At 55.8% G+C, this 23,996-nt stretch overlaps 1 protein-coding gene across 1 annotated transcript; it reads right to left on the minus strand.

Moving 5' to 3' along the window:
* Positions 1-11,517: 11,517 nt before the first annotated feature.
* LOC132808980 (rho GTPase-activating protein 15-like) lies at positions 11,518-23,346 on the minus strand (the record flags this gene model as incomplete). The annotated part of the gene is made up of 4 exons (XM_060822372.1): positions 11,518-12,620; positions 19,130-19,324; positions 22,395-22,500; positions 23,215-23,346. Coding segments are annotated over 3 exons (428 nt in total), but the record flags the coding sequence as incomplete, so codon positions are not given.
* Between the last annotated feature and the right edge of the window lie 650 nt (positions 23,347-23,996).

Raw genomic sequence — 23,996 nt, forward strand, 5'->3', positions numbered from 1 at the left:
GGACAGAGTGTGAGAGAGAGAAAAGGTGACAGAGAGAGAGAGAGACAGACAGACAGAAAGGACAGAGTGAGAGAGAGGGACAGGGTGAGAGAGAGAGAGAGAGAGAGGGACAAGGTGAGAGAGAGAGAGAGAGAGACAGGGTGAGAGAGAGAGAGACAGGAAGAGAGAGACAGGCAGACAGAAAAGGACAAAGTGAGAGAGAGAGAGAGACAGAAAGGGACAGAGAGAGAGAGAGACGGGGGGAGAGGGTGAGAGAGATGGAGAGAGAGCAAGAGACAGACAGACAGAAAGGGACAGAGTGAGAGAGAGAGAGACAGAAAGGGACAGAGAGAGAGAGAAGGGGGAGAGGGTGAGAGAGATGGAGAGAGAGCAAGAGACAGACAGACAGAAAGGGACAGAGAGATAGAGAGAGGGAGAGAGGGTGAGAGAGATGGAGAGAGAGCAAGAGACAGACAGACAGAAAGGGACAGAGAGAGAGATAGAGAGAGGGAGAGAGGGTGAGAGAGATGGAGAGAGAGCAAGAGACAGACAGACAGAAAGGGACAGAGTGAGAGAGAGAGAGAGAGAGAGAGAGAGTCAGTGTCATGGACCAGGCCGGATCCCTCTCAAACCATTTGAGGAAGGTGACCCCCGAGCCTCACCTTTCTCGTTGTTTTAAGCTGATGGAAGGTGGATATTGCCCAGAGCGAGGGAACTGGTCAAACCCCCACCCACCCACCCCCCAGTGTTCAACAAAACAGAACGGGCGTTCACCCACGACCAGGAGAAAACCAACTTTAGAACAACGCAAGAAGAAAACGCAACTTAACACAGAGCCGTGGAAACTTCCCGCCACATCCCACAGGCACTGCCCTGGGCAAAATCCAACACAGGTCCTGAAAGGTCTCAGAGAGGGAGAGGATCAGTAAAACTAACTGAAAATGAGGAAGAAATCTGAACTAGGGGGGACTGGACACTCCCCTTTTCATTGTACACGTGATTCTAAAAATACCCTGAAAGCTATTTTCAGAGCGTTGACCCAGGCAGCATCTGTGAGCCATCACCAAACTAACATGTTCAGACGTTACGCCACCTCTGCCTTTACAACCCCTCTCGGAGAAGGACAGAATAACATCGCGAAAGGAGGGGAGTCGTCACAACAGAGAGGGAAAAGGAGAGGGATGGATAGACAAAGACAGAGCTAAAAAAAACAGTGGAATGAGAGAGAGACACCGATGAAAGGAAAAGAGATAGAGAGCAAGAGATGGAGGGACTCAGATTGAGAGAGGCAGAGAGGGATAGAGTGAGAGAGACAGGGAGGGAGAGAGTGAGAGAGACAGAGAGGGATAGAGTGAGAGAGACAGAGAGAGAGATAGAGTGAGAGAGGCAGAGAGGGATAGAGTGAGAGAGACAGAAAGGGATAGAGTGAGAGAGATAGAGAGGGATAGAGTGAGAGAGGCAGAGAGGGATAGAGTGAGAGAAACAGAGAGAGATAGAGTGAGAGAGGCAGAGAGGGATAGAGTGAGAGAGACAGAGAGGGATAGAGTGAGAGAGGCAGAGAGGGATAGAGTGAGAGAGGCAGAGAGGGATAGAGTGAGAGAGATAGAGAGAGAGATAGAGTGAGAGAGGCAGAGAGGGATAGAGTGAGAGAGACAGGGAGGGATAGAGTGAGAGAGGCAGAGAGGGATAGAGTGAGAGAGATAGAGAGAGAGATAGAGTGAGAGAGGCAGAGAGGGATAGAGTGAGAGAGACAGGGAGGGATAGAGTGAGAGAGGCAGAGAGGGATAGAGTGAGAGAGAAAGGGATAGAGTGAGAGAGAAAGAGAGGGATGGAGTGAGAGAGACAGAGAGGGATAGAGTGAGAGAGAAAGGGATAGAGTGAGAGAGAAAGAGAGGGATGGAGTGAGAGACACGGAAAAGGGATAGAGTGAGAGAGACAGAAAGGGATAGATTAAGAGAGACAGAAAGGGATGGAGTGAGAGAGACAGAGAGGGATAGAGTGAGAGAGACAGAAACGGATAGAGTGAGAGAGAGAGATAGAGGGATAGAGTGAGAGAGACAGAGAGGGATAGAGTAAGAGAGACAGAAAAGGATGGAGTGAGAGAGACAGAAAAGGGATAGAGTGAGAGAGACAGAAAAGGGTTGGGTGAGAGAGAGAGACAGAGGGATAGAGTGAGAGAGACAGAAAGGGATAGAGTGAGAGAGACAGAAAGGGATAGAGTGAGAGAGACAGAAAAGGATGGAGTGAGAGAGACAGAGAGGGATAGAGTGAGTGAGACAGAAAAGGGATAGAGTGAGAGAGAGAGATAGAGGGATAGAGTGAGAGAGACAGAAACGGATAGAGTGAGAGAGACAGAAAGGGATAGAGTGAGAGAGACTGAGAGGGAGAGAGGGAGAGAGTGAGAGAGGCAGAGAGAGAGATAGAGTGAGAGAGGCAGAGAGGGATGGAGTGAGAGAGACAGAGAGAGAGATAGAGTGAGAGAGACGGAGAGGGATAGAGTGAGAGAGACAGAAACGGATAGAGTGAGAGAGAGAGATAGAGGGATAGAGTGAGAGAGACAGAGAGGGATAGAGTAAGAGAGACAGAAAAGGATGGAGTGAGGGAGACAGAGAGGGATAGAGTGAGAGAGACAGAAAGGGATGGAGTGAGAGAGACAGAGAGGGATAGATTAAGAGAGAAAGAGAGGGATAGAGTGAGAGAGACAGAAAGCGGTAGAATGAGAGAGACAGAAAAGGATAGAGTGAGAGAGACAGAGAGGGATAGAGTGAGAGAGACAGAGAGGGATAGAGTGAGAGAGACAGAAAGGGATAGAGTGAGAGAGACAGAAAAGGATAGAGTGAGAGAGACAGAGAGGGATAGAGTGAGAGAGACAGAAAGGGATAGAGTGAGAGAGACAGAAAGCGGTAGAATGAGAGAGACAGAAAAGGGATAGAGTGAGAGAGACAGAGAGGGATAGAGTGAGAGAGACAGAAAAGGATAGAGTGACAGAAACAGAGAGGGATAGAGTGAGAGAGACAGAAAGGGATAGAGTGAGAGAGAAAGAGAGGAATAGAGTGAGAGAGAAAGAAAGGGATAGAGTGAAAGACGGAAAAAGATAGAGTGACAGAGGCAGAAAGGGATAGAGTGAGAGAGACAGAAACGGATAGAGTGAGAGAGACAGAAAGGGATGGAGTGAGAGAGACAGAGAGGGATAGAGTGAGAGAGACAGAAACGGATAGAGTGAGAGAGACAGAGAGGGATAGAGTGAGAGAGACAGAAAAGGGATAGAGTGAGAGAGACGGAGAGAGATAGAGTGAGAGAGACAGAAACGGATAGAGTGAGAGAGACAGAGAGGGATAGAGTGAGAGAGACAGAAAAGGGATAGAGTGAGAGAGACAGAGAGAGAGATAGAGTGAGAGAGACGGAGAGGGATAGAGTGAGAGAGACAGAAACGGATAGAGTGAGAGAGACAGAGAGGGATAGAGTGAGAGAGACAGAGAGGGATAGAGTGAGAGAGACAGAAAAGGGATAGAGTGAGAGAGACAGAGAGGGATAGAGTGAGAGAGACAGAAAAGGATGGAGTGAGAGAGACAGAGAGGGATAGAGTGAGAGAGACAGAGAGGGATAGAGTGAGAGAGACAGAGAGAGAGATAGAGTAAGAGAGACAGAAACGGATAGAGTGAGAGAGACAGAGAGGGATAGAGTGAGAGAGACAGAAAAGGGATAGAGTGAGAGAGGCAGAGAGGGATAGAGTGAGAGAGACAGAAAAGGATGGAGTGAGAGAGACAGAGAGGGATAGAGTGAGAGAGACAGAAAAGGGATAGAGTGAGAGAGACAGAGAGGGATAGAGTGAGAGAGACAGAAAAGGGATAGAGTGAGAGAGACAGAGAGGGATAGAGTGAGAGAGACAGAGAGAGAGATAGAGTGAGAGAGACAGAGAGGGATAGAGTGAGAGAGACAGAAAAGGATGGAGTGAGAGAGACAGAGAGGGATAGAGTGAGAGAGACAGAAAAGGGATAGAGTGAGAGAGACAGAGAGGGATAGAGTGAGAGAGACAGGGATAGAGTGAGTGAGGCAGAAAGGGATAGAGTGAGAGAGACAGAGAGGGATAGAGTGAGAGAGACAGAGAGGGATAGAGTGAGAGAGACAGAAAAGGGTTGGGTGAGAGAGACAGAGAGGGATAGAGTGAGAGAGACAGAGAGGGATAGAGTGAGAGAGACAGAAATGGATGGAGTGAGAGAAACAGAGAGGGATAGAGTGAGAGAGACAGAAAAGTATAGAGTGAGAGAGACAGAGAGGGATAGAGTGAGAGAGACAGAAAAGGGATAGAGTGAGAGAGACAGAGAGGGATAGAGTGAGAGAGACAGAAAAGGGATAGAGTGAGAGAGACAGAGAGGGATAGAGTGAGAGAGACAGAAAAGGATGGAGTGAGAGAGACAGAGAGGGATAGAGTGAGAGAGACAGAAAAGGGATAGAGTGAGAGAGACAGAGAGGGATAGAGTGAGAGAGACAGAAAAGGGATAGAGTGAGAGAGACAGAGAGGGATAGAGTGAGAGAGACACAGAGAGAGATAGAGTGAGAGAGACAGAGAGGGATAGAGTGAGAGAGACAGAAAAGGATGGAGTGAGAGAGACAGAGAGGGATAGAGTGAGAGAGACAGAAAAGGGATAGAGTGAGAGAGACAGAGAGGGATAGAGTGAGAGAGACAGGGATAGAGTGAGTGAGGCAGAAAGGGATAGAGTGAGAGAGACAGAGAGGGATAGAGTGAGAGAGACAGAGAGGGATAGAGTGAGAGAGACAGAAAAGGGTTGGGTGAGAGAGACAGAGAGGGATAGAGTGAGAGAGACAGAGAGGGATAGAGTGAGAGAGACAGAAATGGATGGAGTGAGAGAAACAGAGAGGGATAGAGTGAGAGAGACAGAAAAGTATAGAGTGAGAGAGACAGAGAGGGATAGAGTGAGAGAGACAGAAAAGGGATAGAGTGAGAGAGACAGAGAGGGATAGAGTGAGAGAGACAGAAAAGGGATAGAGTGAGAGAGACAGAAAAGGGATAGAGTGAGAGAGACAGAGAGGGATAGAGTGAGAGAGACAGGGATAGAGTGAGTGAGGCAGAAAGGGATAGAGTGAGAGAGACAGAAAAGGGATAGAGTGAGAGAGACAGAGAGGGATAGAGTGAGAGAGACAGAAACGGATAGAGTGAGAGAGAGATAGAGGGATAGAGTGAGAGAGATAGAGAGGGATAGAGTAAGAGAGACAGAAAAGGATGGAGTGAGAGAGACAGAGAGGGATAGAGTGAGAGAGACAGAAACGGATAGAGTGAGAGAGACAGAGAGGGATAGAGTGAGAGAGACAGAAACGGATAGAGTGAGAGAGACAGAGAGGGATAGAGTGAGAGAGACAGAAAAGGGATAGAGTGAGAGAGACAGAGAGGGATAGAGTGAGAGAGACAGAAACGGATAGAGTGAGAGAGAGAGATAGAGGGATAGAGTGAGAGAGACAGAGAGGGATAGAGTAAGAGAGACAGAAAAGGATGGAGTGAGAGAGACAGAGAGGGATAGAGTGAGAGAGACAGAAAGGGATGGAGTGAGGGAGACAGAGAGGGATGGAGTGAGAGAGACAGAGAGGGATAGAGTGAGAGAGACAGAAAAGGGATAGAGTGAGAGAGACAGAGAGGGATAGAGTGAGAGAGACAGAGGGATAGAGTGAGAGAGACAGAGAGGGAGAGAGGGAGAGAGAGACAGAAAGGGATAGAGTGAGAGAGACAAACAGGGATAGAGTGAGAGAGACAGAAAAGGGATAGAGTGAGAGAGACAGAGAGGGATAGAGTGAGAGAGACAGAAACGGATAGAGTGAGAGAGAGATAGAGGGATAGAGTGAGAGAGACAGAGAGGGATAGAGTGAGAGAGACAGAAAAGGATGGAGTGAGAGAGACAGAGAGGGATAGAGTGAGAGAGACAGAGAGAGAGATAGAGTGAGAGAGACAGAGAGGGATAGAGTGAGAGAGACAGAAACGGATAGAGTGAGAGAGACAGAGAGGGATAGAGTGAGAGAGACAGAAAAGGGATAGAGTGAGAGAGGCAGAGAGGGATAGAGTGAGAGAGACAGAAAAGGATGGAGTGAAAGAGACAGAGAGGGATAGAGTGAGAGAGACAGAAAAGGGATAGAGTGAGAGAGACAGAGAGGGATAGAGTGAGAGAGACAGAAAAGGATGGAGTGAGAGAGACAGAGAGGGATAGAGTGAGAGAGACAGAAAAGGGATAGAGTGAGAGAGACAGAGAGGGATAGAGTGAGAGAGACAGAGAGAGAGATAGAGTGAGAGAGACAGAGAGGGATAGAGTGAGAGAAACAGAAAAGGATGGAGTGAGAGAGACAGAGAGGGATAGAGTGAGAGAGACAGAAAAGGGATAGAGTGAGAGAGACAGAGAGGGATAGAGTGAGAGAGACAGGGATAGAGTGAGTGAGGCAGAAAGGGATAGAGTGAGAGAGACAGAGAGGGATAGAGTGAGAGAGACAGAGAGGGATAGAGTGAGAGAGACAGAAAAGGGTTGGGTGAGAGAGACAGAGAGGGATAGAGTGAGAGAGACAGAGAGGGATAGAGTGAGAGAGACAGAAATGGATGGAGTGAGAGAAACAGAGAGGGATAGAGTGAGAGAGACAGAAAAGTATAGAGTGAGAGAGACAGAGAGGGATAGAGTGAGAGAGACAGAAAAGGGATAGAGTGAGAGAGACAGAGAGGGATAGAGTGAGAGAGACAGAAAAGGGATAGAGTGAGAGAGACAGAAAAGGGATAGAGTGAGAGAGACAGAAAAGGGATAGAGTGAGAGAGACAGAGAGGGATAGAGTGAGAGAGACAGAAACGGATAGAGTGAGAGAGAGAGATAGAGGGATAGAGTGAGAGAGACAGAGAGGGATAGAGTAAGAGAGACAGAAAAGGATGGAGTGAGAGAGACAGAGAGGGATAGAGTGAGAGAGACAGAAAGGGATGGAGTGAGGGAGACAGAGAGGGATGGAGTGAGAGAGACAGAGAGGGATAGAGTGAGAGAGACAGAAAAGGGATAGAGTGAGAGAGACAGAGAGGGATAGAGTGAGAGAGACAGAGGGATAGAGTGAGAGAGACAGAGAGGGAGAGAGGGAGAGAGAGACAGAAAGGGATAGAGTGAGAGAGACAAACAGGGATAGAGTGAGAGAGACAGAAAAGGGATAGAGTGAGAGAGACAGAGAGGGATAGAGTGAGAGAGACAGAAACGGATAGAGTGAGAGAGAGATAGAGGGATAGAGTGAGAGAGACAGAGAGGGATAGAGTGAGAGAGACAGAAAAGGATGGAGTGAGAGAGACAGAGAGGGATAGAGTGAGAGAGACAGAGAGAGAGATAGAGTGAGAGAGACAGAGAGGGATAGAGTGAGAGAGACAGAAACGGATAGAGTGAGAGAGACAGAGAGGGATAGAGTGAGAGAGACAGAAAAGGGATAGAGTGAGAGAGGCAGAGAGGGATAGAGTGAGAGAGACAGAAAAGGATGGAGTGAAAGAGACAGAGAGGGATAGAGTGAGAGAGACAGAAAAGGGATAGAGTGAGAGAGACAGAGAGGGATAGAGTGAGAGAGACAGAAAAGGATGGAGTGAGAGAGACAGAGAGGGATAGAGTGAGAGAGACAGAAAAGGGATAGAGTGAGAGAGACAGAGAGGGATAGAGTGAGAGAGACAGAGAGAGAGATAGAGTGAGAGAGACAGAGAGGGATAGAGTGAGAGAAACAGAAAAGGATGGAGTGAGAGAGACAGAGAGGGATAGAGTGAGAGAGACAGAAAAGGGATAGAGTGAGAGAGACAGAGAGGGATAGAGTGAGAGAGACAGGGATAGAGTGAGTGAGGCAGAAAGGGATAGAGTGAGAGAGACAGAGAGGGATAGAGTGAGAGAGACAGAAAAGGATGGAGTGAGAGAGACAGAGAGGGATAGAGTGAGAGAGACAGAAAAGGGTGGGGTGAGAGAGACAGAGAGGGATAGAGTGAGAGAGACAGAGAGGGATAGAGTGAGAGAGACAGAAATGGATGGAGTGAGAGAGACAGAGAGGGATAGAGTGAGAGAGACAGAAATGGATAGAGTGAGAGAGACAGAGAGGGATAGAGTGAGAGAGACAGAAAAGGGATAGAGTGAGAGAGACAGAGAGGGATAGAGTGAGAGAGACAGAAAAGGGATAGAGTGAGAGAGACAGAAAAGGGATAGAGTGAGAGAGACAGAGAGGGGATAGAGTGAGAGAGACAGGGATAGAGTGAGTGAGGCAGAAAGGGATAGAGTGAGAGAGACAGAAAAGGGATAGAGTGAGAGAGACAGAGAGGGATAGAGTGAGAGAGACAGAAACGGATAGAGTGAGAGAGAGATAGAGGGATAGAGTGAGAGAGATAGAGAGGGATAGAGTAAGAGAGACAGAAAAGGATGGAGTGAGAGAGACAGAGAGGGATAGAGTGAGAGAGACAGAAACGGATAGAGTGAGAGAGACAGAGAGGGATAGAGTGAGAGAGACAGAAACGGATAGAGTGAGAGAGACAGAGAGGGATAGAGTGAGAGAGACAGAAAAGGGATAGAGTGAGAGAGACAGAAAAGGGATAGAGTGAGAGAGACAGAGAGGGATAGAGTGAGAGAGACAGAAACGGATAGAGTGAGAGAGAGAGATAGAGGGATAGAGTGAGAGAGACAGAGAGGGATAGAGTAAGAGAGACAGAAAAGGATGGAGTGAGAGAGACAGAGAGGGATAGAGTGAGAGAGACAGAAAGGGATGGAGTGAGGGAGACAGAGAGGGATGGAGTGAGAGAGACAGAGAGGGATAGAGTGAGAGAGACAGAAAAGGGATAGAGTGAGAGAGACAGAGAGGGATAGAGTGAGAGACACAGAGAGGGATAGAGTGAGAGAGACAGAAAAGGATGGAGTAAGAGAAACAGAGAGGGATAGAGTGAGAGAGACAGAGAGGGATAGAGTGAGAGAGACAGGGATAGAGTGAGTGAGGCAGAAAGGGATAGAGTGAGATAGACAGAGAGGGATAGAGTGAGAGAGATAGAAAGGGATAGAGTGAGAGAGGCAATGAGGGATAGAGGGAGAGGGACAGAAAAGGATAGAGTGAGAGAGACAGAAAAGGGATAGAGTGAGAGAGACAGAGAGGGATAGAGTGAGAGAGACAGAAACGGATAGAGTGAGAGAGAGAGATAGAGGGATAGAGTGAGAGAGACAGAGAGGGATAGAGTAAGAGAGACAGAAAGGGATGGAGTGAGGGAGACAGAGAGGGATAGAGTGAGAGACACAGAGAGGGATAGAGTGACAGAGACAGAAAAGGATGGAGTGAGAGAAACAGAGAGGGATAGAGTGAGAGAGACAGAAAGGGATAAAGTGAGAGAGACAGGGATAGAGTGAGTGAGACAGAAAGGGATAGAGTGAGAGAGACAGAGAGGGATAGAGTGAGTGAGACAGAAAGGGATAGAGTGAGAGAGACAGAGAGGGATAGAGTGAGAGAGACAGAGAGGGATAGAGTGAGAGAGGCAACAAGGGATAAAGAGAGAGGGACAGAAAAGGATAGAGTGAGAGAGACAGAAAGGGATAGAGTGAGAGAGGCAGAGAGGGATAGAGTGAGAGAGACAGAAAGGGATCGAGTGAGAGAGGCAATGAGGGATAGAGGGAGAGGGACAGAAACGGATAGAGTGAGAGAGACAGAAAGGGATAGAGTGAGAGAGACAGAAAGGGATAGAGTGAGTGAGACAGAAAAGGGTTGGGTGAGAGAGACAGAGAGGGATAGCATGAGAGAGACAGAGAGGGATAGAGTGAGAGAGACAGAAAGGGATAAAATGAGAGAGACAGAAAGGGATAGAGTGAGCGAGAGAGAGAGGGATAGAGTGAGAGAGACAGAAAGGGATAGAGTGAGAGAGACAGAAAAGGGATAGAGTGAGGACATCCATTCCTCATGGGAACCACTCTCTGTGTCAATGAGCTCTCAATGCCGGCAAATCCAAGGAACTCATTGTTGTCGTCCCCACACCAAGCCTCCTTGGACCCTTCACGTGGATGACCTGGTTACAAAGGCCCCCAACAACGTCCCTTCCTCCAGCCGAGGAGATTTGGGGTACGGCGGTGATGACCCTCGGCCAACGAGAGCGTTCCGTCTGGATGTACCAACCCCCCCGGGACGGGAGCTGTACCGTTCAAGATGGGGGAGGGTCACGGAGAGTGGGGGAACTGGGCCCGGACAGTCTCAGAGGCCTCACTCCCGTCGGTAGAGCCCAACTACTAGGCCCCGTCGTCAGGGAAAGGCCGCAAGCGTTCCCAAGGATCCATCCCACCCCGGCAATGCTTCATTCACATCGTCTCACACACGCTCTCACATTAACACAGAGAATCTCTCACACACAGACCCAGCCCCCACCCCACACACACACACACACACACACACACTCACACAGTCCCACACTCACGCACACAATCCAACACTCACGCATACACAGTCCCACACTCACTCACACACAATCCCACACTGTTCCACACACACACAAATACCCACACTCTCACACACGCACAGTCCCACATTCACACACACACAGTCCCACACTCACACACACACAGTCCCACACTCACGCGCGCACAGTCCCACACGCACACACACAGTCCCACACTCACGCGCACACAGTCCCACACACTCACACACACAGTCCCACACTCACCCACACACAGTCCCACACTCACCCACACACAGTCCCATACTCACACACACACAGTCCCACACTCACACACACAGTCCCACACTCACGCAAGTACACACACAGTCCCACACTCACACACACAGTCCCACACTCACACACAGTCCCATACTCTCGCACACACAGTCCCACAAACACACACACACACAGAGTCCTACACTCACGCACACACACAGTCCCACACTCACACACACAGTCCCACACTCACACTCACAGTCCCACACTCTCACACACACAGTCCCACACTCACACGCACACAGTCCCACACTCACGCACACACAGTCCCACACGCACACACACAGTCCCACACGCACACACACAGTCCCACACGCACACACAGTCCCACACTCACACACACACAGTCCCACACGCACACACACACAGTCCCACACTCACGCAAGTACACACACCATCCCACACTCTCACACACACAGTCCCACACTCACGCACAGTCCCACACTCACGCGCACACAGTCCCACTCTCACACACAGTCCCACACTCACGCAAGTACACACACAGTCCCACACTCTCACACACAGTCCCACACTCACGCACACACAGTCCCACACACACACAGTCCCACATGCACACACAGTCCCACACACACGTGCACACACAGTCCCACACTCCCCCACACACAGTCCCACACTCACTCACACACAACCTCATACACATGCGCTTTCTTACATTAACACACTCTCACACACACACACACACACACACACTCACACACAGTCCCACACACACCCACACACACTCACACACAGTCCCACACAGTCCCACACACACCCACACACACACCCACACAGACAGATGGAGAGGGATGCTCAGAATCAGTACCAGTTTATTGTTGCGAGTGCTTTTCCTGAGCGAGGGTAAACGATAAATTCTCTGCAGTTTATAAAAAATAAAACGGCCGTGCAGGCTCTGAGTTGTGGTCTCACATCTTTGCAAGCGTGTGTCTCTGCAGCCGAACATCAGGAAGGGAACCGAGGGAGGCGCACGCCCCCTCTCTCCCTGTCACACACACACACGGAGGTGAGGGTGGTCTCAGCCTCCTGCGCTCTCCCTGTCTCAGTCACTGGGCAGTGGGCTGGCAAGGGGGGAGGGAGGTCAGACAGAGGAGGCAGCGAGAGAGGGAGGGGGAGAGGGAGGGAGGGAGAGTGAGGGGGAGAGGGAGGGAAGGAGGGAGAGTGAGGGAGTGAGAGAGTGAGGGGGAGAGGGAGGGAGAGGAAGGGAGAGAGAGAGGGGGAGAGAGAGAGGGAGAGAGAGAGGCAGGGAGAGAGACAGAGGGGGGGGAGGGAGGGAGAGAGAGAGAGATAGAGCGAGGGAGAGGGAGGGAGAGAGAGAGGGAGGGAGAGAGGGGGGGAGAGCGAGAGAGGGAGAGAGAGAGGCAGGAAGAGAGAGAGAGGGAGGGAGAGGGAGAGAGGAGAGAGAGGGAGAGGGAGATGGAGAGAGAGAGAGAGAGGTAGAGGGAGAGGGAGGGGGAGAGAGAGAGAGAGAGCGAGAGAGAGGGAAGGAGAGAGAGAGAGGGAGGGAGAGAGGGAGAAGGAGGGAGAGGGAGGGGGAGAGAGAGAGAGGGAGAGAGAGAGGGAGAGAGGCAGAGGGAGGGAGAGAGAGAAGGAGTGAGAGAGGGAGGGAGAGAGAGAGGGGGAGAGAGAGAGAGAGCAAGGAGGAGAGAGAGAGGGAGGGAGAGAGAGAGAGGGAGGGAGAGAGAGAGACAGAGAGAGAGGGAGGGAGAGACAGAGAGAGAGAGACAGGGACGCTCCCTCTCCCCTCCCTGACAAACAGGTTGGCGATCGAGGTAGGGGGTGAGGGTGGGGACAGCAGGGGGGTGCTGAGCCAGGAGAATGGAGGACGGGAGAGGCTGACCCACCCCCGAGACGTCTCATCGCTCAACGATGGTCCCGAAGGGGACAGCCGGGGTCACTGAAACAGCAAATGGGAACGGTTTATTGGCATCAGGCAGTGTAGAGATGGCTTTACTCTGTATCTAACCCCCTGTCCCTGGGAGTGGGGGACAGTGTAGAGGGAGCTGTACCCTGTATCTAACCCCCTGTCCCTGGGAGTGGGGGGACGGTGTAGAGGAGCTTTACTCTGTATCTAACCCCCTGTCCCTGGGAGTGGGGGGACGGTGTAGAGGGAGCTTTACTCTGTATCTAACCCCCTGTCCCTGGGAGTGGGGGGACGGTGTAGAGGAGCTTTACTCTGTATCTAACCCCCTGTCCCTGGGACTGGGGAGGACGGTGTAGAGGGAGCTTTACCCTGTATCTAACCCCCTGTCCCTGGGAGTGGGGGAGGGTGTAGAGGGAGCTTTACCCTGTATCTAACCCCCTGTCCCTGGGCCTGGGGGAGGGTGTAGAGGGAGCTTTACCCTGTATCTAACCCCCTGTCCCTGGGAGTGGGGGACGGTGTAGAGGGAGCTGTACCCTGTATCTAACCCCCTGTCCCTGGGGGATGGGGGACGGTGTAGAGGGAGCTTTACTCTGTATCTAACCCTCTGTCCCTGGGAGTGGGGGATGGTGTAGAGGGAGCATTACACTGTATCTAACCCCCTGTCCCTGGGAGTGGGGACAGTGTAGAGGGAGCTTTACTCTGTACCTAATCTCCTGTCCCTGTCCTGCGTATTTAATGGTGGAATGGTTACTGTAGGAGGGTCAGTGCTGAGGGAGCGGGCGCTGAGGGAGGGTCAGTGCTGAGGGAGCGGGTGCTGTGGGAGGGTCTGTGCTGAGGGAGCGGGTGCTGAGGGAGGATCAGTGCTGAGGGAGCGGGCGCTGTGGGAGGGTCAGTGCTGAGGGAGCGGGTGCTGTGGGAGGGTCAGTGCTGAGAGAGGGTCAGTGCTGAGGGAGCGGGCGCTGTGGGAGGGTCAGTGCTGAGGGAGCGGGTGCTGTGGGAGGGTCAGTGCTGTGGGAGGGTCAGTGCTGAGGGAGCGGGTGCTGTGGGAGGGTCAGTGCTGAGAGAGGGTCAGTGCTGAGGGAGCGGGTGCTGTGGGAGGGTCAGTGCTGAGAGAGGGTCAGTGCTGAGGGAGCGGGCGCTGTGGGAGGGTCAGTGCTGAGGGAGCGGGTGCTGTGGGAGGGTCAGTGCTGTGGGAGGGTCAGTGCTGAGGGAGCGGGTGCTGTGGGAGGGTCAGTGCTGAGGGAGCGGGTGCTGAGGGAGGGTCAGTGCTGAGGGAGCGGGTGCTGAGGGAGGGTCTGTGCTGAGGGAGTGGGTGCTGTATCTGCTCCCTCTCCCGACCTGTATCTGTCTAGAAATAGAACAACCTCAGTTATCCGAACATCCATTATCCGAATTTCCGGATGAGATGTCCAGTTCCCGCACTGGGCCCCTCACCGCTCGGTTATCGGTTAAACCGCAGCCTGACCAGGCACGTCCGATAACCAGAGCCCGTGAATCACCGCCTGTTCCCATCGGTTATCCCAATAAAACACTCCCCTCCTCACCAGGCCCGGCACTTTCGGATAACTGAGGTTGCCCAGTCCGTCTGCAGCGTCTGTGTCCCTCCGCACCTCGGCCCACACAAGTCTCCGTCCAGGTCAATTCCTGAACGGCTCCATCGTTCCTCACCTCTCCCACCCCCGCAGGCAGTGCGTTCCAGGTACGCACCACCTTCCGGGGGGTCGGAACTTCCCACCCCTCACCCTCCCAAACCACTCCGCCCCCCCAAAACCCTGAAATCGCCAGGCGTACTTACCTGAGGGAGACGGTGTACACCTGAGGGAGGCGGTGTACCTGAGGGAGACGGTGTACACCTGAGGGAGGCGGTGTACCTGAGGGAGGTGGTACCGGAGGGAGGTGTTACCTGAGGGAGGGGGTGTACCTGAGGGAGGCGGTGTACCTGAGGGAGATGGTGTACACCTGAGGGAGGCGGTGTACCTGAGGGAGGGTGTACCTGAGGGAGACGGTGTACCTGAGGGAGGCGGTGTACCTGAGGGAGACGGTGTACCTGAGGGAGGGGGTGTACCTGAGGGAGATGGTGTACCTGAGGGAGGTGGTGTACCTGAGGGAGACGGTGTACCTGAGGGAGGTGGTGTACCTGAGGGAGGGGGTGTACCTGAGGGAGGTGGTACCTGAGGGAGACGGTGTACCTGAGGGAGGGGGTGTACCTGAATGAGGTGGCGTACCTGAGGGAGGGGGTGTACCTGAGGGAGGTGGTGTACCTGAGGGAGGTGGTGTACCTGAGGGTGGGTGTACCTGAGGGAGGCGGTGTACCTGAGGGAGGGGGTGTACCTGAGGGAGACGGGGTACCTGAGGGAGAGGGTGTACCTCAGGGAGACGGTGTACCTGAGGGAGGCGGTGTACCTGAGGGAGACGGTGTACCTGAGGGAGGTGGTGTACCTGAGGGAGGCGGTGTACCTGTGGGAGATGGTATACCTGAGGGAGGTGGTGTACCTGAGGGAGACGGTGTACCTGTGGGAGGTGATGTACCTGAGGGAGGTGGTGAACCTGAGGGAGACGGTGTACCTGAGGGAGGACGTGTACCTGAGGGAGGTGGTGTACATGAGGGAGGGGGTGTACCTGAGGGAGACGGTGTACCTGAGGGGGATGGTGTACCTGAGGGAGACGGTGTACCTGAGGGAGGGGGTGTACCTGAGGGGGATGGTGTACCTGAGGGAGACAGTGTACCTGAGGGAGGGGGTGTACCTGAGGGAGGAGGTGTACCTGAGGGAGACGGTGTACCTGAGGGAGGTGGTGTACCTGAAGGAGGCGGTGTACCTGAGGGAGGCGGTGTACCTGAGGGAGACGGTGTACCTGAGGGAGGGGGTGTACCTGAGGGAGACGGTATACCTGAGGGAGGTGGTGTACCTGAGGGAGGGGGTGTACCTGAGGGAGACGGTGTACCTGAGGGAGGTGGTGTACCTGAGGGAGGGGGTGTACCTGAGGGAGGTGGTGTACCTGAGGGAGACAGTATACCTGAGGGAGGGTGTACCTGAGGGAGACGGTGTACCTGAGGGAGGGTGTACCTGAGGGAGGGGGTGTACCTGAGGGAGACGGTGTACCTGAGGGAGGTGGTGTACCTGAGGGAGGGGGTGTACCTGAGGGAGACGGTGTACCTGAGGGAGGTGGTGTACCTGAGGGAGACGGTGTACCTGAGGGAGGCGGTGTACTTGAGAGAGGTGGTGTACCTGAGGGAGGGGGTTTCCCTGAGGGAGACGGTGTACCTGAGGGAGACGGTGTACCTGAGGGAGGGGGTGTACCTGAGGGAGGGGGTGTACCTGAGGGAGACTGTGTACCTGAGGGAGGTGGTGTACCTGAGGGAGGGTGTGTGCCTGAGGGAGGGGGTGTACCTGAGGGAGACGGTGTACCTGAGGGAGGGTGTGTGCCTGAGGGAGGCGGTGTACCTGAGGGAGGTGGTGTACCTGAGGGAGGGGGTGTCCCTGAGGGAGGCGGTGTACCTGAGGGAGACGGTGTACCTGAGGGAGACGGTGTACCTGAGGGGGATGGTGTACCTGAGGGAGACGGTGTACCTGAGGGAGGGGGTGTACCTGAGGGGGATGGTGTACCTGAGGGAGACGGTGTACCTGAGGGAGGTGGTGTACCTGAAGGAGGCGGTGTACCTGAGGGAGAGGGTGTACCTGAGGGGGATGGTGTACCTGAGGGAGACGGTGTACCTGAGGGAGGGGGTGTACCTGAGGGAGGAGGTGTACCTGAGGGAGACGGTGTACCTGAGGGAGGTGGTGTACCTGAAGGAGGCGGTGTACCTGAGGGAGGGGGTGTACCTGAGGGAGACGGTGTACCTGAGGGAGGTGGTGTACCTGAGGGAGGGGGTGTACCTGAGGGAGACGGTGTACCTGAGGGAGGTGGTGTACCTGAGGGAGACGGTGTACCTGAGGGAGGCGGTGTACTTGAGGGAGGTGGTGTACCTGAGGGAGGGGGTTTCCCTGAGGGAGACGGTGTACCTGAGGGAGACGGTGTACCTGAGGGAGACTGTGTACCTGAGGGAGGGTGTACCTGAGGGAGGCGGTGTACCTGAGGGAGGGGGTGTACCTGAGGGAGGGGGTGTACCTGAGGGAGACTGTGTACCTGAGGGAGGTGGTGTACCTGAGGGAGGGTGTGTGCCTGAGGGAGGGGGTGTACCTGAGGGAGACGGTGTACCTGAGGGAGGGTGTGTGCCTGAGGGAGGCGGTGTACCTGAGGGAGACGGTGTACCTGAGAGAGACGGTGTACATGAGGGAGACTGTGTACCTGAGGGAGGGTGTACCTGAGGGAGGCGGTGTACCTGAGGGAGGGGGTGTACCTGAGGGAGGGGGTGTGCCTGAGGGAGGGGGTGTACCTGAGGGAGACGGTGTACCTGAGGGAGGGTGTGTGCCTGAGGGAGGCGGTGTACCTGAGGGAGACGGTGTACCTGAGGGAGACGGTGTACCAGAGGGAGGGGGTGTACCTGAGGGAGGTGATGTACCTGAGGGAGGGTGTACCTGAGGGAGGGGGTGTACCCTAGGGAGACGGTGTACCTGAGGGAGGTGGTGTACCTGAGGGAGACGGTGTACCTGAGGGAGATGGTGTACCTGAGGGAGGCGGTGTACCTGAGGGAGGGTATACCTGAGGGAGGGGGTGTACCTGAGGGAGACGGTGTACCTGAGGGAGAGGGTGTACCTGAGGGAGAGGGTGTACCTGAGGGAGGTGGTGTACCTGAGGGAGGGGGTGTGCCTGAGGGAGGGGGTGTACCTGAGGGAGACGGTGTACCTGAGGGAGGGTGTGTGCCTGAGGGAGGCGGTGTACCTGAGGGAGGTGGTGTACCTGAGGGAGGGGGTGTCCCTGAGGGAGGCGGTGTACCTGAGGGAGACGGTGTACCTGAGGGAGACGGTGTACCTGAGGGGGATGGTGTACCTGAGGGAGACGGTGTACCTGAGGGAGGTGGTGTACCTGAAGGAGGCGGTGTACCTGAGGGAGAGGGTGTACCTGAGGGGGATGGTGTACCTGAGGGAGACGGTGTACCTGAGGGAGGGGGTGTACCTGAGGGAGGAGGTGTACCTGAGGGAGACGGTGTACCTGAGGGAGGTGGTGTACCTGAAGGAGGCGGTGTACCTGAGGGAGGGGGTGTACCTTAGGGAGACGGTGTACCTGAGGGAGGTGGTGTACCTGAGGGAGGGGGTGTACCTGAGGGAGACGGTGTACCTGAGGGAGGTGGTGTACCTGAGGGAGACGGTGTACCTGAGGGAGGCGGTGTACCTGAGGGAGGTGGTGTACCTGAGGGAGGGGGTGTACCTGAGGGAGACGGTGTACCTGAGGGAGGGGGTGTACCTGAGGGAGACGGTGTACCTGAGGGAGGGGGTGTACCTGAGGGAGGCGGTGTACCTGAGGGAGACGGTGTACCTGAGGGAGGCGGTGTACCTGAGGGAGACGGTGTACCTGAGGGAGTTGGTGTACCTGAGGGAGACGGTGTACCTGAGGGAGGACGTGTACCTGAGGGAGACGGTGTACCTGAGGGAGGGGGTGTACCTGAGGGAGGTGGTGTACCTGAGGGAGGGGGTGTACCTGAGGGAGGGTGTGTACCTGAGGGAGACGGAGTACCTGAGGGAGGGGGTGTACCTGAGGGAGAGGGTGTACCTGAGGGCGGTGGTACCTGAGGGAGGAGGTGGTACCTGAGGGAGACGGTGTACCTGAGGGAGGACGTGTACCTGAGGGAGACGGTGTACCTGAGGGAGACGGTGTACCTGAGGGAGGGGGTGTACCTGAGGGAGATGGTGTACCTGAGGGAGGTGGTACCTGAGGGAGGTGGTGTACCTGAGGGAGACGGTGTACCTGAGGGAGATGGTGTATCTGAGGGAGGGGGTGTACCTGAGGGAGGTGGTGTAACTGAGGGAGGGGGTGTACCTGAGGGAGACGGTGTACCTGAGGGAGATGGTGTACCTGAGGGAGACGGTGTACCTGAGGGAGAGGGTGTACCTGAGGGAGGGGGTGTACCTGAGGGAGGTGGTGTACCTGAGGGAGACGGTGTACCTGAGGGAGGTGGTGTACCTGAGGGAGACGGTGTACCTGAGGGAGGTGGTGTACCTGAGGGAGGTGGTGTACCTGAGGGAGAGGGTGTACCTGAGGGAGGCGGTGTACCTGAGGGAGACAGTGTACCTGAGGGAGGTGGTGTACCTGAGGAAGGGTGTACCTGAGGGAGGCGGTGTACCTGAGGGAGGTGGTGTACCTGAGGAAGGGTGTACCTGAGGGAGGCGGTGTACCTGAGGGAGACAGTGTACCTGAGGGAGGGTGTGCCTGAGGGAGGGGGTGTACCTGAGGGAGGTGGTGTACCTGAGGGAGGCGGTGTACCTGAGGGAGACAGTGTGCCTGAGGGAGGCGGTGTACCTGAGGGAGAGGGTGTACCTGAGGGAGGCGGTGTACCTGAGGGAGACGGTGTGCCTGAGGGAGGCGGTGTACCTGAGGGAGGGGGTTTCCCTGAGGGAGGCGGTGTGCCTGAGGGAGGGGGTGTACCTGAGGGAGGTGCGGCCTACCTGGGTCAGGGTAACCTGCCGTCCTGGGTGAACAGGCTGCCACACTCGATGAGAATAAGCTCCACCACCTGGTTCTGGTAGAGCGTGTGAACGGCCATGTTGAGGAAATCCTTCTCGGGACGCAGGAGGGTAGGCCCGAAAACGATGGCCAGGCTCTGGGGGGACATTCGATTGGTGTGGGAGTGTTCCACCACCCTGGGGGAGAGAGAGGGAGGGGGAGAGGGAGAGGGAGGGGGGGAGGGGGGGAGAGAGGGAAGGAGGGAGAGCGGGGGGTGAGGGGGAGGGAGAATCAGGGAGGGAGAGAGGGGGGGAGAGGGGGAGGGGGAGAGAGAGAGAGGGAGGGAGAGGGGGGAAGGAGAGAGAGAGGGAGGGAGAGAGAGAGGGACAGAGGGAGAAAGGGAGGTGGAGAGGGGGGGGAGGGATAGAGAGACAGAGGGAGAGAGGAGGAGAGACAGATAGAGGGGGAGAGGGGAGGGAGAGAGAGAGAGAGAGAGGGAGGGAGGAGGAGACACAGTGAGAGAGGAAGGGGGAGGGAGAGAGAGAGAGAGGCAGAGGGAGAGTAGGAGGGAGAGGGGGAGAGTAGGAGGGGGAGTAATAGGGAGGGAGGGAAGGAGGGTGGGGGGAAGGGTAGAAAGGGCGGGAGGGAGGAGGGAGTGAGTGAGGGGGGTGCATTGTGGAGGGGGGGAGGGGGAAAGGGGTCGATGGGGAGAGAGGATGAGAGGGAGTGTGAGAGGGAAGGAGGGGAAGGGAAGGGAGATGGAGAGAGAGGGAGAGAGAGCGAGAGGGAGAAGGAGAGAGAAAGAGAGAGAGAGAGAGAGAGCGCAAGAGGGACAGAGAGCGCAGGAGGGGGTGAGGGAGGGACAGAGAGAGACAGAGAGAGGGAGGAAGAGGGAGCGCGAGGGCAGAGAGAGAGTGAGAGGGACAGAGAGCGCAGGAGGAGGTGAGGGAGGGACAGAGAGAGAGAGAGAGAGAGGGAGGAAGAGGGAGTGCGAGGGCAGAGAGAGAGCGAGGGACAGAGAGCGCAGGAGGGGGTGAGGGAGGGACAGAGAGAGAGAGAGAGAGAGGGAGAGAGAGGAAGAGGGAGTGTGGGGGCAGAGAGAGAGCGAGAGGGACAGAGAGCGCAGGAGGGGGTGAGGGAGGGACAGAGAGAGAGAGAGAGAGAGAGGAAGAGGGAGTGCGAGGGCAGAGAGAGAGCGAGGGACAGAGAGCGCAGGAGGGGGTGAGGGAGGGACAGAGAGAGAGAGAGAGGGAGAGAGTGAGAGAGAGAGCACACGGGAGTAAGAGGCAGAAGAGGAAGGAGGGAGGGACAGGGAAAAAAATACATGAAAGGAGTTAATCTGTCACTGTACAGGCTGTGGGGGGGCAGGGTACAGGGAGCTTTACACTGTATCTAACCCCCTGTCCCTGGGAGTGGGGGGGCAGGGTACAGGGAGCTTTACACTGTATCTAACCCCCTGTCCCTGGGAGTGGGGGGGCAGGGTACAGGGAGCTTTACACTGTATCTAACCCCCTGTCCCTGGGAGTGGGGGGGCAGGGTACAGGGAGCTTTACACTGTATCTAACCCCCTGTCCCTGGGAGTGGGGGGGCAGGGTACAGGGAGCTTTACACTGTATCTAACCCCCTGTCCCTGGGAGTGGGGGGGCAGGGTACAGGGAGCTTTACACTGTATCTAACCCCTGTCCCTGGGAGTGGGGGGGCAGGGTACAGGGAGCTTTACCCTGTATCTAACCCCCTGTCCCTGGGAGTGGGGGGACGGTGTAGAGGGAGCTGTACTCTGTATCTAACCCCCTGTCCCTGGGAGTGGGGGACGGTGTAGAGGGAGCTGTACCCTGTATCTAACCCCTGTCCCTGGGAGTGGGGGGGCAGTGTACAGGGAGCTGTACCCTGTATCTAACCCCCTGTCCCTGGGAGTGGGGGGACAGTGTAGAGGAAGCTGTACCCTGTATCTAACCCCCTGTCCCTGGGAGTGGGGGACGGTGTAGAGGGAGCTGTACTCTGTATCTAACCCCCTGTCCCTGGGAGTGGGGGGACGGTGTAGAGGGAGCTGTACCCTGTATCTAACCCCCTGTCCCTGGGAGTGGGGGACGGTGTAGAGGGAGCTGTACCCTGTATCTAACCTCTGTCCCTGGGAGTGGGTGGACGGTGTAGAGGGAGCTTTACTCTGTATCTAACCCCCTGTCCCTGGGAGTGGGGGATGGTGTAGAGGGAGCTGTACTCTGTATCTAACCCCCTGTCCCTGGGAGTGGGGGACAGTGTAGAGGAAGCTGTACCCTGTATCTAACCCCTGTCCCTGGGAGTGGGGGACGGTGTAGAGGGAGCTGTACTCTGTATCTAACCCCCGGTCCCTGGGAGTGGGGGACGGTGTAGAGGGAGCTTTACCCTGTATCTAACCCCTGTCCCTGGGAGTGGGGGACGGTGTAGAGGGAGTTTTACCCTGTATCTAACCCCTTGTCCCTGGGAGTGGGGGACGGTGTAGAGGGAGCTTTACTCTGTATCTGACCCCCTGTCCCTGGGAGTGGGGGGACGGTGTAGAGGGAGCTTTACTCTGTATCTAACCCCCTGTCCCTGGGAGTGGGGGGACGGTGTAGAGGGAGCTGTACTCTGTATCTAACCCCCTGTCCCTGGGAGTGGGTGGACGGTGTAGAGGGAGCTTTACTCTGTATCTAACCCCTGTCCCTGGGAGTGGGGGGACGGTGTAGAGGGAGCTGTACTCTGTATCTAACCCCCTGTCCCTGGGAGTGGGGGGACGTGTAGAGGGAGCTGTACTCTGTATCTAACCCCCGGTCCCTGGGAGTCGGGGACGGTGTAGAGGGAGCTTTACTCTGTATCTAACCCCTGTCCCTGGGAGTGGGGGACGGTGTAGAGGGAGCTGTACTCTGTATCTAACCCCCTGTCCCTGGGAGTGGGGGACGGTGTAGAGGGAGCTGTACTCTGTATCTAACACCCTGTCCCTGGGAGTGGGGGACGGTGTAGAGGGAGCTTTACTCTGTACCTAACCCCCTGTCCCTGGGAGTGGGGGAAGGTGTAGAGGGAGCTTTACTCTGTATCTAACCCCCTGTCCCTGGGAGTGGGGGACGGTGTAGAGGGAGCTTTACCCTGTATCTAACCCCCTGTCCCTGGGAGTGGGGGACGGTGTAGAGGGAGCTGTACTCTGTATCTAACCCCCTGTCCCTGGGAGTGGGGGGACAGTGTAGAGGGAGCTGTACTCTGGATCTAACCCCCTGTCCCTGGGAGTGGGGACGGTGTAGAGGGAGCTTTACCAACCTTTGCATGTGTCTGAACATGGCCCTCATTGTGTCATGGTTGGGTTGGGGGAGATTCCCCACCAACTGCTTCATCACCTCCACACGCTCGGAGTGATCCATCAGCTCTGAAAGACATCATCCTCACACTCACATCCAGCACCCACTCCCTCAGCACCCACTCCCACAGCACCCGCTCCCTCAGCACCCACTCCCTCAGCACCCGCTCCCACAGCACCCGCTCCCTCAGCACCCGCTCCCTCAGCACCCACTCCCTCAGCACCCGCTCCCTCAGCACCCACTCCCTCAGCACTGACCCTCCCTCAGCACCCGCTCCCTCAGCACCCGCTCCCTCAGCACTGACCCTCCCACAGCACCCACTCCCTCAGCACCCACTCCCTCAGCACCCGCTCCCTCAGCACTGACCCTCCCACAGCACTGACCCTCCCACAGCACTGACCCTCCCACAGCACCCGCTCCCTCAGCACTGACCCTCCCTCAGCACTGACCCTCCCACAGCACCGCTCCCTCAGCACTGACCCTCCCACAGCACCCACTCCTTCAGCACTGACCCTCCCTCAGCACTGACTCTCCCACAGCACTGACCCTCCCACAGCACCCACTCCCTCAGCACTGACCCTCCCACAGCACCCGCTCCCTCAGCACCCGCTCCCTCAGCACCCACTCCCTCAGCACCCACTCCCACAGCACCCACTCCCACAGCACCCACTCCCTCAGCACCCGCTCCCTCAGCACTGACCCTCCCTCAGCACCCACTCCCTCAGCACTGACCCTCCTCAGCACTGACCCTCCCTCAGCGCCCGCTCTCGGTGGTCACTCACTGACGGCAGCGATGAAATCCTCGAAGGTGCTGTAAGGGATGAGTGGTTCCGGAAGCTCTCTGAAGAACATCTTCAGCGCGCCACTGACCACGTGTATGTCCTCCCACTCTGGGTCGTCCAGGTTGAGTTTCTCTGTCGGAGGGGAGACAGTGGGGCGGTTGAGGGGGAGGGGGGAAACGGCAGGAAGGGGCAGAGCGCGGGAGAATCCGTGACCGTGCGGGTTGGAGATCGGGCGCTGCCATCGAAACCCTCTCCCTCTCCCAACGCCCGCCCAACAAACCATCCAGCACCCAATCCCGGACGCACCCCCACCCTCTCCCCTGGGACGCTTGACGTTCCACTGCCCTTCCCCGCGCTCCGCTGTGGTGGTGCTGACCACTCACTCCACCCTCACTTCCATCAGACTCCTGCACGGGGGGTAAACCACCCCAAAATTCCCATCCTCGCTCTCCCCGGAAACGCACAGCACGATCCCGTGAATCCAGCGGGGGAGCCAGGAGGGAGTGGTCCCGCGGAGACTTATTGGTGCCATTTCCCGCCCACAGCACCCACTCCCTCAGCACTGACCCTCCCACAGCACCCGCTCCCTCAGCACTGACCCTCCCACAGCACCCACTCCCTCAGCACTGACCCTCCCACAGCACCCGCTCCCTCAGCACTGACCCTCCCACAGCACCCACTCCCTCAGCACTGACCCTCCCACAGCACCCACTCCCTGAACACTGACAGGAAAGACACACACAGACACAGATGCAGCCTCTCTCTCTCTTGCAATCGCGCGC

The sequence above is a fragment of the Hemiscyllium ocellatum genome, assembly GCF_020745735.1.
Source record: "Hemiscyllium ocellatum isolate sHemOce1 chromosome X unlocalized genomic scaffold, sHemOce1.pat.X.cur. SUPER_X_unloc_9, whole genome shotgun sequence".
NCBI lineage: Eukaryota > Metazoa > Chordata > Chondrichthyes > Orectolobiformes > Hemiscylliidae > Hemiscyllium > Hemiscyllium ocellatum.